The 24,302-nt window shown below is 36.7% G+C and overlaps 1 protein-coding gene across 2 annotated transcripts in view; it reads left to right on the top strand.

Moving 5' to 3' along the window:
* Positions 1 to 24,302, top strand: part of LOC136026903 (serine/threonine-protein kinase SIK3-like) — a 136,123-nt gene that overhangs the window by 75,040 nt on the left and 36,781 nt on the right. For both annotated transcript variants that reach the window (XM_065703724.1, XM_065703726.1), the window contains exons 10-12: positions 5,398 to 5,577; positions 11,700 to 11,817; positions 14,467 to 14,689. In XM_065703724.1, coding sequence (XP_065559796.1) covers positions 5,398 to 5,577; positions 11,700 to 11,817; positions 14,467 to 14,689 — 521 coding nt within the window. The remainder of the gene's footprint in view (positions 1 to 5,397; positions 5,578 to 11,699; positions 11,818 to 14,466; positions 14,690 to 24,302) is intronic.

Raw genomic sequence — 24,302 nt, 5'->3', positions numbered from 1 at the left:
CCCAGCTATGTCTATTAGTGAGACTCCCTGGTAATTTTTGCAGTCTACTTTATCTTCTTTCTTGAATATAGGGATTATAGTTGCGTTAAACCAGTCCTGGGTAGTGGTGACTTTGTCCCAGACTTTGCTAAGTAGATTCGTTAGGGCTTCAACGAGCGCTGGACTTACTTCGTGTATTTCTGCCGGTAGAGAGTCCTCACCCGGGGCTTCATATTTTTTGAAAGACTTCATGGTGTTTCTGATTTCCTCCATCGAAGATGGAGATACATCGCAAGAATAATGATCCACGAGTGTTCGAGCTGCTGGTCGCATATTTTGGCTGGAGTCGACGGAGGAAGTTTGTGGTCTAGCCTGGCCTCTTCTATTTAGATAAGATAAGATAATATTTATTTGCAAAAGACTATCACAAGCTCTAAAGAGCCGAATTCGCTTTATATGTCACTAAAAGCTAAGAAAAAATAAATAAAAATAGTACATTAAGTCAAACACTTAAAATTAAAAGGAATTAAAAAAGCAAAATCATCAAAGATAAAGGGCAAATCAGTAAACTTAACAATTAAATTACAAAAACATTGCAGTAAATAAAAAAAGAATAAAAACGGCAATAGAGGAAAAGGGGAATTTGGCAATTACATAATCACGAATGATTATTAAGGTGTTCCAGAATAAAGGGTATAAAACTTTTGCGAAACCTTTCTGTAACAGCATGGATCGGAGAGTAAGCTGGGATTGCTAAGGAGGCTGACCGGGGGAGTCGGAGTCTAATGGGATTGTGAAAATCAGGGAGTAAGTCCTCAGTACGGGGATTGGAAATGACTGATTTAGCGAAAAGCAGGCAAATTTTTCCACTCCTTTCTTTTAAGGTGGTAATGCGCGCAGCTTTAAGGAGGAAGGAGTATGGAATTTTGCCTTCTTTGTAAATGATCCTGAGCGAACGCTTTTGGACCGACTCGATTTTGTCACTAAGTTCATTTGAAAGTTGCGAATGCCAGACCGGACATGCATATTCCAATAACGGCCTGATAAAGGATAAGTAAACACGGTGGGAATGTATCTTAGGACAATTAAATTTGTTTAGTAGCTTAAAAATGGATAGTGAAACAGTTGCTTGTTTAACAATGTTGGATACATGTGTTTCCCACTTAAGATCATTAGAAATTGTGACACCAAGAAGCTTAACATGTTTCACTAGCATTTCGCTTGGGATCGGATCGCAAAAAGCAGGAGTAGATTTCAAGAAGTTGATTGTCATTATCTGTGATTTGGTGGGATTTACTGTCATATTTAGATTCTTGGATTCATCCGAACATTGGGTTAGGATTTCAACGGGGTCACTTTTAATATTCCTATGACATACTTCAAGGATCGACAAGTCATCAACATATTTCCATCTTTGGGGGAATTCCTTGCCAATTTCGTTAATCATGACAAGAAATAATTGTGGTCCCAATAAGGTTCCTTGAGGTATTCCACAGTACCTAGGGGGGGGGGATAGACAGATCCTATTTAACAGATCCTTGAAATTTTCTTTCAATCGATTCATTCTTTCTAGTCGCCGTGTGATGGTAGTCCCATCTGATCTCTTTACATTTTCTGTAGTGGTGTTCCTTTTCTTTTTGAAGTCCAGCCCTCCGAGGATCCTATATTGCCTTCGGGTCTCATTTCTATCTGCAGCCTTTTCTAGGTCTTTGGCCAGCTTTGACCAGTTGGCATTTTTATCTCTCCTTGTCAGCTTATGAGCTTTCTTACAGAGCTCTCTCAATACCGTCTTGTTCGATGCGCTTTTCTTCACATTTTCTTCCCACAGTGAGTGTTTCGGTGGTGCCCCATTTTTTAGTACCCTTTTTTCTCTTTCCAAGGAATTGAGCAGCTACACTTTGTGTAATTTGTTTGATCTTCGATCATGTCCTCTCTATGACTTCTTTATCTGGACTCTCATTTTCCTTTTGTGTTAGTTCCAGGGCTACAAAGCGGTTCCTCAAACCTGACTTTTGGGATTTTGAGTTTCTCAGTGTCATATTGAGGGGATAGTCTGGGTTCCTTACGGTTTGATAGCTTCGGCTTTAGTGTAGCAGCAAGAAGGAAATTGTCTGAGCCGTTCTTTGGCTCAGTGTCGCCTCCTCTTAACACTCGACAGTTGAATACCGATGATCTCCATCTCTGGCGGATCAATATGTAATTGATCTGAGCAAAGGTATGACCTTCTCCGGATTTCCATGTAAAAGTGTGGTGTGGAGATACCCTTTGAACTGGATGTAGGCAGTTCGCTGGGCGGTCCACCCTTCCACCACTTTGAGGTGCACTTCGGGACGTCCCTGTGGAAGGATAGAGACGGCGACAGGACGCTTGTGCCCAGCCACGTGACCCAAACTCGCCACCTTAGCCAGGAATAATATCTGCCACAAGATCCCACCTATCTCTGAAGGGTTGGGAAGGACAAAGGGTTAGGAAGAAAAGGACAAAAAGAATTTTGTCCTAATTCCTTAAGAACGACTCCTGAAACACAAGGGTCGTTTAATTAGAACAATAAGAAGCTTTTCTAAAAGTACAAAAAAACTTTAGCATAAAAAGTGAGGTGTTGAGGAGGGGGCAATCCTCTTCTTATACGTAACAATTTCTGTTCTTTTTAAGTTTTAATATTACTTCTTACTTTCAGTTGAAAAAGCTTGTTTTTTTTATTTAATTTTGGTAGAGACTTCATCTAATTCGTCTTCCGTGCAAGGAAAGGCTCAAGAACATCATAAAAAGGCAAAAACAAACAATAAAAAAGTGTGAAAGCAGAGAAAAATAAGAAGAAGTGGGGCAAAAATGAGGAATTAAAAAAGATAAAGATTTAAATTAAGAAAACAGAATAATTAAAACTTTAATTAGAAATGCAAAAATGCCACTGAATGTAAAAAGCAAACAAGAGATCCTATCATACATTCAGTCAGGAATGAATTCTTTACGCAGTGTTTGAGCTATTCAATTTCTATTGGACTTTAAATTAGCCTGGCTTCTTCGAGCTTCAAGAGTCGAGAAGTTTTAGTTGGTTATTTCTTTTTAGTTTAGTTTTAAATAGATATATTTCTTTATTCTACAGCCCGCTTAACTACTAGAACAACAATTTTTAAGCGTTGGCATTGGTTCGTTTTCCGCTCAAAAATTGTTTCTGGTGCCGTTTTTGTTTCTCATCCCGATATCTTTCTTTGGTACTACGGCGAGACCTTTTTAAATGAATTTTTGTGGCATTTGGGCATGGTCTATCTAAGTTTAATTTGTTTAAGACATGTTTATCCGAAGAAAAGGTTCTTGATTTTATTATTCCAAAACTTAGACTATTAATTGTTAATTTTGAGCTTACGAGAAATAAACGCTCAATTACGGCTATTATTCAACTTCAGTAATTGTTTTATTCTAAAATGCAATTATTGAATTAAATATCAAGAATTTTCATGTGCTTTTACGTAGGTTGTTTAATGACCCGGTCACTTTACAGTCATATGACTACGTAAACTCTAAATCAATTCATAAAAATAAATGAATATAAATAAGTTCAAATTATATTAAATCAGAATTACACGCAACTTCAGCGCCAATTTCGTATTCCTCTCATGATTTGGTGCGTTTAACATCAAATTTCAAGCATAGAATTTGGGGATTGGCCAATCAGAGCTAAGATTTTAGGCGTAATTTTTGAAACTTGAAAACATGGCATCTTTTAGCGGCATTTTTCCACTTAAAAGCTTATCTGCAGCATCAAGAGGATCCGGCAAGCCGTATCGCTACCGCAGTCTATCATTCCCAGTCCAAGGAGGAACCCCAATAAAAAACTTTAAATATATGAAATAAGCCCTCCTGATTTCTATTTTATCTGATTGGTTAAAAACGTCCCAGAAAGAAACCAGGTATAGAACATGAGGAGAGAAACAGCATTATATACTTTCGCAAGGGGGCCTTTACCAAGATTCAGCTGTGATCCAACTTCACCAGCATACGCATTACGTATCTTTCGTTCGGTTCCGGCAATAAGTAATTTCTGAGTTAACTTTAGGGATGTACTAATAGGTAATCCATGGTATATAGGTTACAATGGTACAACATCAGAATCACCCAGATTTACTCTATCAGGGGTTTCAAAACGGTTAAGATTAAGTAATAGCACTTGAGACTTGGCCGCATTTAAAGAAAAACCAATCGCATTAGAATTCTTAACAATCTCCTAAAAAGTTTCTTCTAAACTAAACACAGCCCTAATTAGGTTAACGTCATCCACATCACATAAAACAGACACACTAACACCATTCAATAGACAGCAAGGCGATAAATCACCCGTGGCTCCTAGGGCCGCGTTATTATAAATAGTAGGAGAGGTAATGGCCCCTTGTTTAATTCCAAGATTCACACGAGCTTCTTAAGGAAGAAGCGAAAGATCCCATCTTTGAACGTACTCGGAGCTGTCTATGCATACGATAAAGAGGACGAACTATAATAACAGATACCCCCCCCCTTTTACGAACTCAAGCATAGCCTGAGAATGAATTAGAGATCCGAAAGCATTACTAATGTCATATGCGTAAATAGCCAAAGGGCTACCTGGCCTTTCAGCATCCCTTAATCCTTTACATAAACTCCTTAAAACGTGGTAGAAACCGAGACACGGTTGAAACCCTAACTGAAAAGAAAGCATGACACAATGTTGTCGAATATGTTCAATAATCAATAACTAAAAATCTTTGAAAATACTGGAAACTGCAATGAGCCAAAAAACTGTAATGGACCAAAAAGAGCTTAACATGAGTTTCTACTAAAATTGAATATTAGATGTTGGCTCATCTTCGCATCTCTCTTTAACTTTACTCATGAAAAATCTTTGATTTGTCACAAGAAGGTCCTTGACATTTTTGAGTAGATATAAATAAACGATTCACATACTTTACGGAACTTTTTGCCCTAATTAGGTTTGCTTTTTTTGGCTTTAAAATTTTTGGAGAACTATTTATTACAAATGAATCCGCGCTCGATAGAGATAACGCATTTTATATAATATTTTTTCCAAGATTTGAGCCTGTGTTACTGCAAGGCATTGCTGTTACCATTAGACTGCAGTGTGTTCTTTGTAAATATTTTGGTTGTTCTTTAAAAATAATCCAAGTCAGTGTTCATGGGGATACTAGAGAGTGCGCTCAGAAGAATGAGGCTGGAGAAATTGTAATAATCGTCCCTTTCCTCTGATAACCTGCCGCCAGTTTCAGTTCCAAATAAAACACCTTGGTTTGTGAAGCTTAATTAAGAAACTAGTACCATGTATGATAAGCTAGATTTTCTCACTTTTGTCAAAGCAGATTGTCGGACATTTGGATTTTCAAATACCTGATATTTCTTTTTTTTGTATTCTAACTATCGTTCTTTTTATAGATGTTTAGTCACATTCCACCGTCAGTTCTTTTACCGTTAGAAGCACAAATGTCAGCTCTTCAAGGGGGCCTTGTAAACCTGCCATTCAACCTAGCCACGACTGCCAATGCTTGTGATTTCAGGATAAATCCATATTTTCCCAATCCTTTCCCGGTTATTTATCCTGATGCTGGACTTCAGGTTTGCTGAATTTATTTTTATTGTGTATTTTTTTTTATTGTTCTTTCTCTATTAGTTCATATTTTTTCCATTGTTTATATTTTTGTATTTATTCACAAAGGAATTCCATTACTTGTTCGTATTTGTTATTTTACCGACTCTTTGTCTGGTTTACTGAACTACTTTTGTTGTTTCGTTTTTTGGTACTTGTCCATTATTCAGAAAACACCATGAATTTGGTTTGCAGTTTCAGACAATAGCCAGTTTATTGATGTTTGTACTCGGGAGAGACTTATCTTCGGTTCTGTTGAAAACTACATTCGAGCTATATTTTAATTAAATATTAAGTTGATATTTTGTTTAGGTTAGGTTACATTTCGCATGTATCCCCGCTAAAATTAACCCTCAACCCCTCCTAACGTGCAAATATACAGCCCAAATTGCATATATCCTATACATCTCCCTTATATCTTTCCCTATATATTTCAACCCAGTATCTATAAATTGATTCAACTTCGGTATTTTATGAATAATGACAAGTACCCGTTTTTTTTTGTATGTTAATTGTTCGTATAGTTTTGTATTTCTTATTCGTATAATTTTTCATTTAAATGCCCCCCACGCCCTTTTTCCCCAAGTACATCCGTCAGAAATTTTGAGGTTGCCATCTTGTTAAAAATAGTTCGAAGATCATATAACAAAGACTCCAGGATTGACAAAAACCCCCAGGGTGTGGGGGCAGGTGTCGTAAGTTATGTCCTGGGGGTTCATACAGAAAATGGTTCTTCTGGAAGGGTTGCTCGTATTAACTTTAGAGAGGGCTCATTTAACTGGAAATTTAAAGTTATAGTCCACTTTTGTGAGTCAAATGTGAGCGGAGGGCAGCTTGTCCCCCCACGACCTTTTTCCCCAAATGGATGAGATAAAAATTTTGAGATAGCCATTTTGTTAAAAACAGTTCTAAGGTCAGATAACAGAGCTCCGATGTAGACACAACTCCCCAGGGCCTGGGGGTAGGCGTTGTAAGTTATGCTTTGGGGGCATATAAGGTTCTTATGGAAGGGTTAATCGTATAAACGAGAGGGCTCATTTGATTGGAAATTGAAAGTTGTAGTTCTTTTTTAAGAGTCAAAAGTGATCGGAGGGCAGCTAGCCCCCTCCCCCGCCCCTTTCTTCCAAATGCATCAGATAAAAACTTTTAGATAGCCATTTTGTTAGAAATAGCTCAAGGGTCAGATAACAAAATTTCCTACGTCGAAAAATTTTTTCGGGGCCCGTCGACAGGCGTTGTAAGTTATGCCCTGGGGGTATATATTCTTCTTATGGAAGGGATGCTAGTATAAATTTCAGAGAGGGCATTTGTTTGGAAAGTGAAAGTTCTTGTTCACTTTTTAAGAGTCAAATGAGATCGGAGAGCAACTACCCCCCCCCCTCCACACGCCCTTTCCCCAAATGCATCAGATAAAAATTTTGTGATAGCTATTTTGTTAAAGATAGTTAAAAGGCCAGATAACAAAATATCTGGTGTCGACACAACCCCCCAGGGCCCGGGGGCAGTCGTTGTAAGTTATGCAATGGGGGCATATATGGTTCTTATGGGAGGGATGCTCGTATAAACTTCAGAGCGGGCTCAAATGATTTGAAATCGAAAGTTCTAGTTCACTTTTAAGAGTCAAAAGAGATCCAAGGGCAAGGCACCCTTACAAATATCAAGATAACAGATGCAAACATAAATGAATGTATAAATCTTATATAGCTTCAATATTTTTTTATTATTTTCCCACCAGAGGTGCTTCATATGCAAGGGGTGGTGTTATAAACTACGGGGGGGGCTCATTAAATGGTAAATTATAATTTCTAGTGCTCTTTTTTAGAGTCAAATGTGATTGGAGGACACCAAGCCCCCTCCTTTCACGCTCTCTTTTCCCCAAGTGCACTCAATCAAAATTTTGAGATGGCCATTATATCCAAAATAGTCAAAAGGTAAAGTAATTAAAATAATTATGCCTTGGGGGTTGACGAAACCTCCACTTCCCCCAGGGCAAGGGTTTTAAGAAATGCAAGCTGTCCATTGTTCACATATAAGGTTTTTATCTAAGGGGTAATCGTATAGACTTTGGAAAAGGTTCACTCGATTTAATGAGTTCTAGCTCCGTTTTTAACAGTCAAGAATAACCGGACGCTTAGCAACCATTCCCCCCCCCACACGCCATGTTTTTCTAAATGCTTCCGATCAAAATTTTGAGTTAGTCATTTAAAAAAAAAATCATTCAAATGTCAAACAGCTACGGCTACTGGTTTCAATCCCCCCATCCCCGGGGAAACGGCTGTAAGCTATACTAGCAGCCCATCGTTAACATATAAAGCTTCTATGGAAAGCGTGGTTGTATAAAATTTGGAGGAAGTTCATTCGACCGGAAATCGAAATCTACTATGCCTCTTTTAAGAATGAAAACTGATCAAAAAGAAGAAAGCCCCCCCCCCCCTGTGCCTTTTCCCCTCAAATTGCATCTCATCAAAATCTTGAAATAGCCATTTTGCTCAAAATAGTCCAAAATTTAAATTACTATAGCTTAAGGGTTGAGAAATCCTCAATAGCCCATGGGACAAGGATTGTAACTTATGTAAGTTGCCTCTTATTTAAGTATGAGGTTTTTGTGTGAAAGGGGTGGTCGGATTAACTTTGAAGGGGGCTCATTTGATCGGAAATTGAAACTTCTAGTTCTTTTTTAAGAGTGAAAAGTGATGAATAGGCAACTAGGCAACTAGCCCACGCCCCACTTTTTCAAAGGGTATTCGGTCAAAATTTTATGATTGTTATTTTGTTTAAAGAAGTTCAAAGGTCAAATAACTATTCTTCTAGGGTTGAACCCCCGCCTCCAAACCCCTGAAAAATGGGCTCTGAGTTATGGAACTTGCTTATTGTTATTTGATTTACGTGGCAACTGCGATTTACCGTACAAGGGCTGTAAGTTATGCAAGTTGCTTATTATTACTTTGATATTTATTTTTTTTTTTTTTATTCATTTCAACATTCACAAATAAATAAATAAAATACAACACTTTCGCGCTGGGGAAAACTTATGAGGGTTTGTATTCGCGCGAAAGTCCAAATATCTACTTACCTATAATAACAAATCTAATATCTCTTACTAATTAATACACAACTCTCCCTCCCCCCTTTCATTCCTCCCAACACCACCTTACCCTCCTGCCCACCCGTACTTCCCTAGCCCGCCCTTACCTCCCTAGCCCCACCCTTGCCTCCCGAAACCACCCTTCTTCACCTAATCACCCTACCACCCATAGTAAAATTCAACATTTATCCCCCAAAAAATATTCTTTTAATTTCTTTTTAAACTGAGGTACGTGTTCCGCCGCCCTAATGCTCACTGATAGTTCATTCCATACACTTAAATCCAGGTGTTTCATTGAGAATGAAGACCGGGTACCATGACGTAAATCCACGACGATATCACTACTATGCCTTGTTCCATAATTATGCAGATCACTATTTGTTTGGTAAAAACTCTTAAAGACATCCGGGGCTAGGCCATTCATACACTGAAAAACAAATACAGCAGCCTGGTAATCTCTTATCTGACCGATATTAAGGAGCTTCAGCGACGTAAAGCAAGCACAGGTGTCATGCACATCCTGGACATATCTACCTATCGTTCTAACAGCTTTATTTTGTAAAATTTGCACTCTTCTATTGTTGGATAAGAAGTTGCTGCTCCATGGGAGGCAGCCGTAGGAGATATATGGATAAACCAACGAATAATATATAGCTAGAAGTATCCTCTGTGGGAGAAAGTGCAGCAGACGCCGAAGTATGCCAACCCCACGGGCATTTTTGATGAAATAGCGTCACTGTGACATCTCCATGACAGGTGGTAAGTCCATACACATCTAGCGGTGTACCAACTCTGCAGAACGTCATTAAAAATGTCTTGCGCACATTTACGCACAGTAGACTTAATGAGGTAAAGACCTCTAGCCTTTCCAGTGCAAGATTCGTTTTTCTCACCAGCTCATCCACAGATGAGGCAAACACAGTTAAAACGGTATCATGAGCAAACGAGGTAAGACACACATCTTTCAGGTAAAAACGCATGAGATCAACATAGATAAGGTAAAGAAGCGGACCCAACACTGAACCTTGTTGTACTCCGCACATCACTGGAAATACTGGTGAGTTCACATCACTCAAGACTACTTTGAGAGATGTTCCTGTGAGATAGCTTTCAAACCATTTCAGGCACTTTCCTCAGATACCTAACGATTCCAACCGACTTAGTAGCGTTTGAAAATCAACTGTATCGAATGCTTTACGAATATCAATAAATATAGACAATGGTGTTTCACCTCTATCTACACCACTATTCACTGATTCCAGGAGAAGTTGCAGAGCATTCGTCGTCGAGTACCCTTTGCGAAATCCGAATTAGGTCTCACTCAGTAAACTATTAGCCTGTAGGAAGCCATATAGACGATTATGAACCACTTTTTCTAGTAGTTTAACAAACAATGGAAGAATAGAAATTGGTCTCCAATTCTCAATTTCCTTTTTAGGGCCAACTTTATGAAGTGGTATCACTTTCGCAACTTTTAGCTGATCAGGAAAACTGCCCTTTTCAAGTGACAGATTAATGAGGAAGAGCAGGCACGGTAGTATATAATGCATTATTGCTTTAAACGCTCGAAGAGATAAACCGTCTACTCCAGCAGAATTTGATTTAAGAGATTTAACTATTTTAAGTAGTTCATCACGTGTACACGGATCAGACGCTAATTCAAAGCTCTCACCTCTATTATCACATATGATATGTTCTTAAACCTGTTGACATCTATTTTTTACACTATTTTGCACTTCACAACCAATATTAGAGAAAAAAAAAACCAAAATTATTTACAATTCCACTCTTATCTTCACGGGTGAAGCCCTCAAGTTGTACTTCATCCCCCCAGTATCAGCATTCCCACCAGTCACTTCTTTAATCAGTTTCCAGGTTTTTTCATATTTCCTTTAGTATTTGAAAACTTTAAATCATAATATTCAGCCATAGCTTTGTGACGTAATTTGTTCACTAAATTGCGTTGCTTTTTAAACAATTGAAACGAAGCATCACTTTTACCATCTAGATATTCTTGATAAAGCTCAATCCTTCGCTTCCTCTCTTCCAGTATTCTACTTGTTATCCATGGCTTACGGGGTTCCTGTTTCTTCACTTTCATTACCTTAATGGGACACGCAGTATCATAAATAGGTAAAATAATAGTCATTAGATTATCAAGTGCTCTCGTAGGGGATTTTTCTTCAGAAAATACAGGTGTCCAATCCATGACACTAACTTCCTCCACAAACTTTTGAAGATTCTCTTTTTTCATGAACCTTGTCTTTATTTTCTTTTTATTCAAGTTTCACTCGTGTCAAAGATCTCTTTATTCATTTATGTTAGTATCTTTTACATTGTTTATTTATTTTTTTTTTCGTTTTGGGTTTCATTTATTCTTTAATGGTAATTTCAGGTCGTTTTGAGTTTGAATTTTAACAGGTATTTGTATATAGCTGATCTTAAGCTTAAAATGGCCTTTGCTTTTATTTGAAAAATCTATTTTTCGGAAAGGTTTTTTTTAAAATTACTGTTTAAAAAATGATCAGAAATTAAATAAAAATACAAGTTTTTTTCTACTGAAAGTAAGGAGCAGCATTAAAACGAACAGAAATTATTACGCATATTAGGGGGGTTACTCTTCCTTAACACCTCGCTCTTTACGATAAAGTTTTAATTATGTGCCGATTCTTTAAGAACGACTCTTGAAACATTATGTTCGTTTAATTAGAAAAATAAGAAGCTTTTTTAAAAGTACAAAAAAAAATTTAGCGTAAAAGCGAGGTGTTTAGAAAGAGTAACCCCTCTCATTTACGTAATAATTTCTGTTTGTTTTAATTTTAATATTGCTTCTTACTTTCAGTTGAAAAAACTTGTTTTTTCGACTTGTATTATGTTTTGAATCAGTGGGTATGGGTTGCTAATAACCTGTATACCATGATTAGAAGATTGACTTGGTTTTCTTGAAATCCTGAAGTTTTGATTTTTTTTTGTTCTGTGTGAAAATTATCGCTTTTTTCATTTCAGTCGGCAAGTCCTGGTCCCTCTGCTATGATGACAAATCCATTCCTTTTCCCCATGAACATTCCCCAGTTTGTTGATTATAAAGAGCATGGCCTTCTCAAACCCCCATCCATGATAGGAGGTAAGTAACATACCTTGATTTTAATTTACTGTTCCTTTAATCTCACATTATAAGCATATATCAGTTTTTATTTCATTTAAGGTCTTTCAATACCTTAAAGAATCACCCTATCTTTTCCATTACAAGCTTTTTTAGTTTATAAGGACAAACTATTCAGATTTCATTGGGTGGTCTTGCCATGTATAGCTTTGATAAGAAATATGAACAAACGACAGAAAACTAAAAGCCGACACCTACTTTCCCAGAAATCTTGAAAAACAATTTAACTTCTCCAGTTTTGTGCCAGAGATTGAGATATTCAAATTTAATGAAAATTACATCATTAGAAAGTGTAAATTCGGTTTTTTTTTTTTATTTAACGCAGCAGAGTTTTGTTGTCAAAATTCATGAGAGGACAGCTCTTAAAAGTATTCTAGTATACCTCTATACCTATCTGTACCTATACCTCTATACCATTACCTATATACCTATCTATACCTCTATAACTATCTATACCTATACCTCTATACCTATCTATACATACACATCTATACATGTCTATACCTATAGCTCTATACCTATATACACTTATACTTCTATACCTATCTATACGTATACCTCTATACCTATCTATACCTATAGCTCTATACCTATCTATACCTATAGTTTCATACCTATCTTTACCTATACCTCTATACCTATACCTCTATACCTATCTATACCTATATCTCTATACCTATACCTCTATACTATTCTAGTATTCATGTATACTTGGAAAAAATAAAAAATCAGCTCAAAAGAAGTCTCATCGAATAACTTGACAGCTTTTATTTTGTGCCAACTGCCTTGATTGACATCTTTGTGGACAAAGGATGCACATTATTTTTGCTGTACGCACATTAATTAGACAGCGTTTTGCCTTACAATTAGTAATAAAGAATAGGTTTGCTTTGTTTTAAACTAGCCTCTCGTTAGATTTTTCGAACTGTTGACACATTCCCTATCAATTTATACCAAAATTGCTTCTTAAGCTTCCCGTGGTGTTGAGAAAGTTTACTCAACGGCTCTTTGTCTTTGAGATTGTCTGTCAACGCTGAGACCCGCAAAATCCCTTTTGGTATCGAACTTCCTTAATAATAATAATAATAATAATAAAAGGAAATAGTAAGAAGTAGTTGCGCATGACCCGACTGAACATACCTTCTGAAAGTAGGGCAAGGTATTGTATTTTGGGTATATGAATAAATATTGCTTTTTGTCGGAATTGTAAATCTCACGTTAAGTTGGAAGAAAATTAAAAAAACTTAATAATGAAATAGGAGCCGGGTTTCATTGATAGTTAACTTATATAGAAAGAAATGATCTTCAGAAGTAGTTATACATTAGTTGACAAAGGATAACACTTAAAAAGTCTACTATTATAAACAAAGAAGGGTAGAAGAGGATCCAATGAATAAAAATTTCCATTAAAATTGATTTTTTTCGTATTTTTGGTTAAAAAGAGTATGCCAAAAAGTCAGATTTTCACTATTTGATTTTACCAATCCGCTTATTGTTCTCAATCACCTATGATTCCAAAGTTTGGTCAAGTTACTGATTTGCATAAAGATGTAAATAAGGGCAAAATTATACATATGACGGGTCATAAAGGGAATAAAAATAGACACACATCTAGCTAAAAAAGGTAAACAGATGGGATAAGGATCGATCGAAAGAAGCTGATATAGCGTTATAAAAAGTATATTAATATGCCGATTTCTGCGTATATGCCAACGTTTTGGCCAAGAGGCAGTGATAAACGATACTTTTGGGGTGACAAGTTAAATGCAATTTTACCTAATGAAATCAGACGCTTTATTTTATTTGCTAGATATTGAATTTTATCCAGAATCTTAATGACAATTCTGCTCTTTGGGATTTTATTGAAGGGATATGATATGTATTTGATCTTGTATTTAGTCGTTTTTATTCAGAATTTCGTGCTTGTTTAAACTTGATATTTCGTGAAAAGTCAGAAAAGAGACTGAAGGTCTCTTTCCAGACTCAAGAGACTGAAGGTATATTCAGTCTCTTGCGTAGAAACGTAATTTGACTTAAATTTTTAATCTTGATTTATGATAATGGAAAACTATCTTTGATACTAATTACATTATGAAAAGTAAAATTTGTATATTGTTTTTTCTTGGCGGGGGGGGGGGGGGCACGGTTATCTCTGAAAGACCAAATTTAGGTTTGCTGGTGGAACAAATTTTTCAGGTCAAATTTATTATGACGCGGAGGGGGGGGGGTTCCAGTAGATGTTTCACTATCGTTTCCATCTTCATGCACGTAAGCGTACGACTAAGATCTTTTTTAAGATCTTTGATACTAATTACATTATGAAAAGTAAAATTTGTATATTGTTTTTTCTTGGGGGGGGGCACGGTTATCTCTGAAAGACCAAATTTAGGTTTGCTGGCGGAACACATTTTCAGGTCAGATTTATTATGTCGCGGAGGAGGGGGGGGGGTTCCAGTAGATGTTTCGCTATCGTTTCCATCTTCATGCACGTAAACGTACGACTAAGATCTTTTTTATACAAAATGTTTCTGCAATAAGAGGGGACCTGTCCACCCCCAGCTGCCCACCCCATCAGTATTGCACGCTTTGTCCAAAATTTGCATTTTTCAGCTAGTGGATTTGGCCGCCGTGCTTCAGATGGGGGTGCACATTTTCACTACATATTCCATGAGAAGTCAGAGGACTCAGATATTGGCTGTGGCAAAATCCGTGAAAACGGTGACGCTGTTGACAATTTGTCGTCTTCTAGCTACAATCAAGAAGATCTTCCAACTACATCAAGGAATTCGATAGATGCTGGTGATCTAGGCCCAGATGCTGTGGATGTTGTTCGGTATGTTCTTTGATATTTATGTTTAATGTTCAGGTATTATTGTGCAAAACGGATAAGTGCATCTGACACTTACCTCGAAAATGTCAATTATTTACACTCCCATACGACAGGTTATCTCTTGCACTGACTTCGACATAAAATAGAAAATAAAAAAAAGTCCCTTAGTGGATCTTTGCTGACTTTCGCATGAAGAGGTATATTTACTTCATGGGTAGTAGGATACACCTGGAACAATTTGGACCTAAGTTTCTCAATACCTCTTGATTTTTTTTTTTCCTCTTTTATGATCAAAGGAAAATTGTTGAGATTTTAACAGGTTTTTCTTACTAGAGTCCTTTCAAAAGAAACTGTGTTCGTTGGAAAGCTAAAAAATCTGATTTCCCCTCTCCTGTATAATTAAAAAAAAGGTTATATTGGCCACCTAGTCTAGGGCTCGGTGAAACGTGAAATTTTGCTGAAATTTTGCTGAATATTTTGCTGAATATTCTTCACAAAAAACCTAACCTGTGAAGTCTTTTCTTTACGAAAGTAAAACAGTTCAAAATAGGGTTGATGGAGATTCCCGTCATGGAAAGGCAGTGTGGTCTTCGAAGTTATCTTTTCTTTACTGTAAGATTGGAAGAAATGGTGGTTACGTCAAACGTCAAAACAAACGTTATTAAACAAACGTCAACAAACGTTTATTGAAACACAATAATTTTTTCCAACAATATTTACATTATTAGTAAATCATAACTATTATTTTTTTAAGATGGCCTTAAATATAGTATTTATCTTATTTTTATGTCAATATTTACAATACAGCATTAAAGTTTTCTGAAACGACCCTATCTTTATTGGGTAGCAAAACGAGTTATGCCCCTTTCTCCAAAGTCTTTCAAATTACGACTCTGTATGGATTTCAGAACGGTAGCCACCTTGTTACCCATATACATTATGCGGCCGATATATATTTTTCTATGAAAGTAAATAAAAAATGGAAATAATAACGAACTTAGGGCCTTCGCTTAATCTTTTTCGCTAAGTCTCTTTGCCTAATGATATTAATATCGTCAATGTGTTGGTTAAATATGTCGCTCATGGTAGTATCCTTTTATCTTGTCTTATTAAAATGTATTTTTAAGATTACTCAAATTATTTATTCATTAAACTAGTAGTATGATGCAGTAATGAAATTAGAGCCAACATATCATCAGCTACTCGACCCCCAGCTCCTCGCTCTGTTCTCACCTACATGGATCGCTCTGGAAAGGGGAGAGATTAGTATTAAGACAAGAAGCCGAGTTTATGAATCCTTTGCTCTCTCCGTACTCCTATCCGGATCTGAAACCTGGCCAATAAAATTATTCGTCATTCGTGGTCTGAACGGTCTATGAATTAATAAGTCAACGCCGGTGTTGTCTCTCATGGTACGACTATGCTTGTCACAAACCTGATAACTCCTTTGTTTCAAAGGTACTTCGGTACAAATTCCTCCCCAGCTGGGAAAATCCATTGAGGCCAGTCAAAACTCTGGGTGATAGCCGTCAAGCCGTCAACCTGTAAGTAGGATTGACGATACAGTCGCAAATGGTCTAGTGATGGTACTCAATGCTTTCTAGTTGTGAGAATAAGAACACATCTGCATACAAAAATCCAAATTTAAAAATTGAATTTTAAAACTTTTAATTTAAAAAAAAAGGAAATTGATCTTACGGGTGTGCAGTTTTATTCAGAATCTTAAAGTTTGGAGGACTTCAAAATAGGAAACGTTGTCAATTCTTATTTTTAAAATGTCTGAAATTTTCAAGTTTTAATACCAGTTTATTTAGCTAAGTTCTATGAGAAGAAAGAAAACTGTGTAAAGCAAAACGACCATGCGCTGGTCTTATGTGGATTACGGCCTTAAGCGTATCATGGACTTCAGTAATCCTTAGCATATATATTCTGATTTAAGTGAAATTTAAATCTTCATATAGAACTTCTTGAAAAATTTTATTGTATGTCTAAAGCAAGAAGAATACTAATATATTTTTAAGCTTCGTATTAATTGGCGGGGTTGCTTGTCTTATTCAGCGATTAACGGTAATAACGATCCCTATTTTGGGCAATAACGTGAATAAGGTCAATACCGTTAATAACGTTAAAGTATAACATCGTTCTATTTTTCTTATTCATCTTAGTATTGAAGCAATATCGTTTCGCAGGTTTGAAATTGCTACTGGATCGAGAGAGGGGGGGGGGTAGGACGTGGCCCCACCTAGTCATTTTGGCCCCTTCTAATTGAGAGACTTGTAAAGAAAGAAAGATGTTATCTCTTCTAGTTGTCTTGTGCATGAATTAAGACAAGGCAGATTTGCTGTCCAGTATTTGCGTGTAAGCTTCACAAGGTGTAGAATTCTTATCTTCAAGGTGTACCCATTATTACACCTACTAAGATGGTACTTTACCTGTACATAAACAGGAAGCTTTTTTAAAACATAATATAATCGACTGAAGAGTTTGATATTTCAAATCTCGTTTGAAATAGAATACTGCTCCACGTGGTCACACTGGGCGATACGAAATTCGGCTGCTGAAGTTGAAGTTGATTCATGTCAGAAACTGGCGATAAACGATATTAAATTTGGATCATTGGTTGCTAGCATGACGATAATTTAGTTATTACAACGTTTAATAGTTCGATTTGTAAATTCATACCAACTGACCATAGTCACAAATTAACTGGCTGACTGTGCTTTACAGGTGCTTTCCACTGACAAACCAGTTCCTAGAAATAAGATTCAGACTTATCAGTGGAGGATAGAATTTTATAAGCTTTGTTTATAAGTGTGGATCCGTGAATACGGTACCCTTACAAGGCTAATGCAGGATGCTGGTACCTTATCCAGGATTCATGTTTGGGGAGGGGGGTATTTTGTTTGGGGAGGGGTTTAAAAAACAAAATTCAAAAGAAGCATTAAAATGTGTTTATATGCATTTTGTTGCTTTTTTTACGAGCTATACAAAAATTTCGGGAGTCTGACCCAGTAACCCCTTCCTGGATATGGTTTTGACATCGTAATTTATTTATTTATTTCCCTGAAAATTCAGGAGTAGCCTATATAACATATATTAATGAAATTACGAAGAAAAACGAATTACTTCAACAAATGAAACAAAACTTTGATGTAAAATAGGCTTAATAACATAATGAGTAAAACACGTACGAAGCCACTACAACAAAAATTAAACATAATTTAAATTTTGGAAAAAAAGAAAAAGATTGTGCATCAAGAGGAAATTTTCAGACTTACAGTAAAAACTATCCCTCTTAGTCCTAGCTACTTCCAACGGCTCTTCAATTTTAAATCTCAAAACTAATTCAGTGTTACACATTGGAAAACTAAGTAAAATTTGCAATATTTAAAATAGCAAACGTCAATTGAAGACAAATGGCAAATTTTAAAATCTTGAAGAAGAAGTGCAGGATAGAGAACGTGCGGAAGAGTAACTCACATTAAAAAGAGAACCTAAAATATCACGGTGACAGACATCACGAAGCTTATTATTGAGCTAAATCCCCTTCCAATTTTTTCTTGAATACTCAAAATTGAATACTCAAAAAAGCACAATAAGGTAACCCCAGATATCAGAAACCGGAAATGGAATTCCCCCCCCCCCAAAAAAAAACGGACAAAAACCGGAAAATTTTCCGTTGCAAATTAGTTCAGTTCGGTTACTATCATTGATAGGAAAATGTTGACATTCTTTAAAATAATGATAGAAAAGCCTCTATTGTTCAGTTTATTGGAAATGGTATTAAAATTATCAATTAAACTAGCTTTAGAACGACTCAATGAAATAACCTCATCAGCATATGCAATAAAAGACACATCCCGCCCCGAGAGATAAAGGTTGTAGATAGTGAACAAAGACACTCTGGCAAACATATATTAAAAATATATGGAGAGGAAAATCAACTTTGTCTAACTCCACGGCCAAAAGAAATTTGATTAGAAAAAGAATTAGAAGCAGTATTTTCATCCTAAGCCCCCGACCATCTAAGAACTCTAACCCCAGAAAAGGAAACCCCTAATTAGATTTGAATGAGTGGAAACATGTGAAATATTGTCAAAGGCTTTATTTATATCAATTAAAAGTGTATAAAGCGGGAAGCTAGAAGACCATGAGTCATTAATAATTTCATCAAATGTCGCATGGACATGGTCATAGCCCATTCTGTTTTGAAGCCCACTTGATTGTGTTCGAAAAGACCCTTTATATACAATTCGAAAAGCTTGCCAATTGTAGGACCCTTTGCTATCGGTCTATAAGAATCACAAGATGGTAGATCTCTTTTGCTGGATTTTGGGATAAGAGTTACCACCCAACCTTTTCACGCTACAAGACTTGAGGATAAGATTTAAAAAATTTTAAAAGAAAAAGAAGTGGGAGCTAATTTGACATGATTTAAGTGTATCTCCACCTCACCTGAAAATAATAAGACGGGACTTAGGAGAGACCAAATATTTTATGAAGTTTCGTTTAGTTTTTGTTTTGAGAATCGATCCTTTATCGATCCTTGTTCGTCAGAGAACATCAAAATTTGGATAACGTTCAATACAGTTGTTTTGTAATCAAAATTATAATGAGTGCCAAATTTTATATCCGTTACAAATGTGTATACGTTTTTTTCTATATTTTTATTTCCTTTTAATTTTAAATTGAAATGCAGTGTACGCTAAAAAATTATTTAGCCATAGTCAAGGTTGTTTCCTGGATTTTTGCAGGGGGGGGGGGAGGGTATAGAAAAAACTTAAAAACATCAAAAATTAGATTATATATATTTTTGTTACTGTCTTACGAGTCAGACAAAAATATTGGGGGGGGGATTCGAACCTGGTAACCTCCTTCCTAGATACAGCCTTGCCCTGAATGCTACTGCATAAGTCTAAAGTTGCATTGAAACGTTAAATAAATGAACCTGGAGGTGGAAGCGACTTGGTCTGATCTGTTTTATTAGAATGTTTCCACAAGCATTCAGTGGCGTCAATTCACATATATTTAGTAGGGGGCAGGGGGTAAAATGTGTTTTCCAAAATCCAAGGGGACAAATTTATCGTTCTTTTGAATTATTTTTAATGAAAATGACAGAACAATATTGAAAATACCTCCAGAAAGGTATTTTTCAAAATCTAGGGAGGAATGTGAGGGCACAAGGCCTGCCCACTGTTATTTCCTGTCGATCATTTAAGCAGAATATTAGTGGGATTTAAATGGGATAGATTAAAGGAATATAGACTGTGGTATGGATTTATTAGTGCCTAATATAAATCGGAGGGCTTATGATCAGTATTTATATTATGTTCACTAAGATTGGTTTTAAACAAATTACCAAATTATATTCAATCGCTTGAAAAGCTCATGTATGCTTCGTCTAAGAAAAAGTATCTGTTTCTCAGAATCGCTAAAAGGCAAAACAAATGATGTCATTTCTTACAATATTTTCCGAAATATCCATTTATTTTCTCATTTCTTTCTCAGTGAAACTAGAAGTGTGCCGCAACTTCGGCGCAAGCGTAATTTCAGCATTTCTATCAGCATTAGGGGGAGGGCAAGAGTTGTTCATATCTGGGGGATATGATATACCCTTCAGGGGAAAGAATGGCCTTAGGGAGCCTTCTCCTGGAATTTGCTTTTGAAAAATACAAGCCTAAAAGTGTTTTTAAGCTGTCTGAAAACTTATTTTGGGAAATTATTTTATAATGGTTACGCAGCACCAAACTGTAAAAAGGAAAAGGTGGTTTCAGCCTGCCCTAAGTCTTCAATAGAACATTATCATTTTTAGGTCCCTAAATTGAGCAGCTCATTATTGATTGTAAATACAATTTTAGCAGTTTTTGGATGAAAACCTACCTACCTACAAAGGTTTACCTAATAAATTATAATATTTTCCAAATTATGGGGGGGGGATGCCCCTCCTTGCCCCTTCCCACCTGAATGACGTGTATGCATGTCGGCATCTATGGATTGAAGGGTGATTTCGGTGACTTTGATACATTTTGGGGGCATATTAAACGGCTTTTTATAAAATAATACTACTAAATGATTGACACATTTGTTTCGATTAGTTCCTTTTTAAAGTGCACTTGATTGTTTGTTATATCCAACTGAGTGCCTAAATCATTGAAAAAGTCCCACCTGGTTACGGGCTCAAAATCTATGTCTTACTTACTTAATCCTCTTGCTGAGGTGATATTGAGAGCGTCATCAGCCTTCTTCACGAGGGGTGATCAGCAGCAAGAGCCTCTGCATCAGACAGCAGAGTTTCAGCCTGGTCCAGGAATTTTGCGGCACTGTCATTCCACTGGAATTTGGGTCTATCTCTTGAAAATTTCCAGCTACTAATGATTGGTTCAAAGTCGTAAAGAATCTGAGCCAGAGTGTCGGCAGGCAGTCGCAAAGTCTGTGTCTTGAATGATAAAAATTTCCATTCTTTAACTCGTCTTTTAATTCCGTCAGAAATCTGAAATTGTATAATCGCCTTTACTTGCATATTAATGCCTTGAAAATCCATATGCTTTATTCTAGCCAAAGTAAGCCCAACCCCCTTAGTGGGACGCTTTGTTATTAGCTGGAACGTTATTAAATCAACAAAAGATTTATGGCGCCTAAAGATTTGTTAATTTGTGTTAGAATATATCCTGAAATTTTGCACAATTGCCTACCCTTTCAACTGCTCACGGCATGTGCCTGCTTCTCTAATATCTCCTTCCTCTGCTAAAATGAGTCACTACTCTTACTCCTACAGAATTTACGACAAAAAAAAAGAGCAAAATGTAAATTAAACAATGGAACAAAAAAAAAAAAAAAACGACAACAACAAACTTTAAATAATGAAAATCGGAATATTCCAACTCCACGTCCAGGAGCCGCTATCAACGTCTCCGCTTTAATTTTCCCACAAACACAAAACAGACAAACATAAAAAAAAACTCACGTCTTAATAACCTCCAAAATAATGCAATCATAGGCAGCGCAATAGTGCAGCCGAAGTAAAGAACGATGTCGAACAAAGTATTATTATTATTTTTTTCTAGGTTTTAGACCAGGGCACTTCCTATTGAAGGATTTTTAGGAGAAACTTCAGAAAGGGCTCATTCAATTGGAAATTGAAAGGGCTAGTGCCCTTTTTAGTAGTCGAAAGTAATTGGAGGGCAGGTAATCCCCCTCCCATGCCTACCATTTCCTCAGGCATATCCAATCAAAATTTTGAGATAGCCATTTTGTTCAACGTAGTTGAAAGGTCTGGAAATTATGTCTTTGAGGATGACAACTTGGCCACCGCCCTTAGGACAAGGGTTGTAGGTTATGCCCTGGGAGCATATAAGTTTGTATAGAAAGGGTGATACTTCGGAGGTGGTTCACTGGATTGGTAATCAGAAGTTCTTGTGGCTTTTTTAAGATTCGTTGTAATTGGAGGGTATCTACCCCCCGACCCCCACACACGTGATAATACCCGAACTGCATCTAATTGATATTTTAAGACAACAATTCTATTCAAAATAGTCCAAAGATCACATAACAAAGCTTTTGGGGTTGAAACAAACACCCAGAGCCTGGGGGCAGGGGTGTTAGTTACGCCCTAGGCGCATTTAAGATTCTTTTGGAAGGTATGATTTTATAAACTTTAGAGGAGTCTCATTTGGTTGAAAATTGGAAGTTATTGTTCCCTTTTAAAAGTCAAAAGTGATGGAGGGCAACTAGCCCCCCTGACGATATTCCTTTTCACCAAACGCATCTGATTGAAATTATGCAATTGATATTCTGTTCAAAATAGTCCAAAGAACATACAACAATGCCCCTAGGGTTGACTCAGCCCCCCAGATCCTGGGGGCAAAAGTTGTAAGCTATGTCTTGGAGTATAAGGTTCTTATGGAATGGCTGTTTGTATAAACTTCAGCTAGGTCTCATTTGATTCGGAATTGGAAGTTATAGTGCCCTTTTTAAGAGTCAGAAGTGACTGGAGTGCAACCAACCCCCCCCTCCAGGCCCATCATTTCCCCCAACACATCTAATCAAAATTTTGAGATGGCAATTTTGTTCAGCGTAGTTGTAGGGTCCGGACATTGTGACTTTGAGGATGACAACCACCTCACAGACCTCAGGACAAGGGTTGTAAGTTACGCCCTGTGGGGGTATACAATGTTTTTATAGAAAGGTTAGTCGTAGGTACTTGAGAGAATTCTTATTGGAAAGGTAACCAGAAGTCTTAGTGCCGTTTTAAGAGTCAAAGTGATAAGAGGGCAGCTACCCCCCCAAACGTCGTCTTTTCCGGAAATACAGACGATATAAATTTTGAAACAGTCATTTTATACAGAATAGTCGAAAGATCATATAACATGGCTTTTGGGGTTGTTACAAATCTCTAGAGTCTTGGGGCAAGGGTTGTAAGCTATAACCCGATGGTATTTAAGGTCTTTTATTGAATAGATGGTTGTATAAACTTTAGAGGTAATTAATTTGTCTGAAAATTAGAAATTTTAGTTCTCCTTTACGAGCCAAAAGTATTGGAGGTCAACTACCCCCCCCCCTAACTACCCCTCTTTCATGAAATGGATCTGATTGAAATTGTGAGATATTCATTCTAAAACAAAATAGTCCAAAGAACATATAGCAATGCCCCCAGGATCGACACAACCCCTCAGAGCCCTGGGGCAAGGATTGTAAGCTATTGCCTTGGGGCATATATAATTTTTATGTAATGGGTTGTCTTATAGACTCCAGGTAAAGCTCACTTGATTTGAAATTAGAAGTTGTAGTACCCTTTTTAAGAGTCATAATTGATTTGAGAGCACCCAGCCCCCCCCCCCTCTACATGCCCATCATTTCCCAAAAACAAACATCCAAGTAAAGTTTTGAGATTTCTATTTTTTCAGCAGTGTTGAAAGGCTCAGTAATTATAAGTTTGGGGATGTCAACCCCTCCACCCCGAGGCCCCAGGGCAAGGGGCCTGTTAATTATAAGTTTATATTGTTAAGCAATTTGTTCATTGTTTACATGTAGTATATGCTATTGAGAAAAGGTATACCATTTGACTATTTGACTTTACCATTGACTATTACTTTTACCAAAATATGCAGGGTATTAAGGTGAGTCTTTCAAGGGATTTTGAACTAAATCATAACATGCTATGTGTATATGGGTTGTCAAAAGGGCGTAACTCGGGGATGAGTGAGTATATTAATTTGAAACTCTCGGGAAATGATAAGGGAGATGATCAATTGACCAAAAATAATATATTTGTACGCTACTACTGCTACAATTACCACTGCTTTTACTGTTACCACAACTACTACTATCACTAAAACTACTGCTTCTGTAGCGCGTACCACTAAGGCTGAGGATATTGAAATAAAAATCTTAGGAAACGTTGAAGGGAAACGTTGAACTAAATCAAAGCATATTATGTGCATACGGATAGATAATACGGGCTTATCAGCAATTTGTAGAATGGATTATTGTATCAAGATGCCCTTCAGGGGCATCTTGAGTGGAATATTCAGTTGATCAAAAGGTAAAATGAACCTGCTACTACTGCTATTAATACTGCTGCTACTACAGTTACTACTACTAATAATAATACACTATT

Source organism: Artemia franciscana, chromosome 5 (genome assembly GCF_032884065.1).
Source record: "Artemia franciscana chromosome 5, ASM3288406v1, whole genome shotgun sequence".
Taxonomy (NCBI): Eukaryota; Metazoa; Arthropoda; class Branchiopoda; order Anostraca; family Artemiidae; genus Artemia; species Artemia franciscana.
This window is presented reverse-complemented; position numbering and strand designations above follow the sequence as displayed.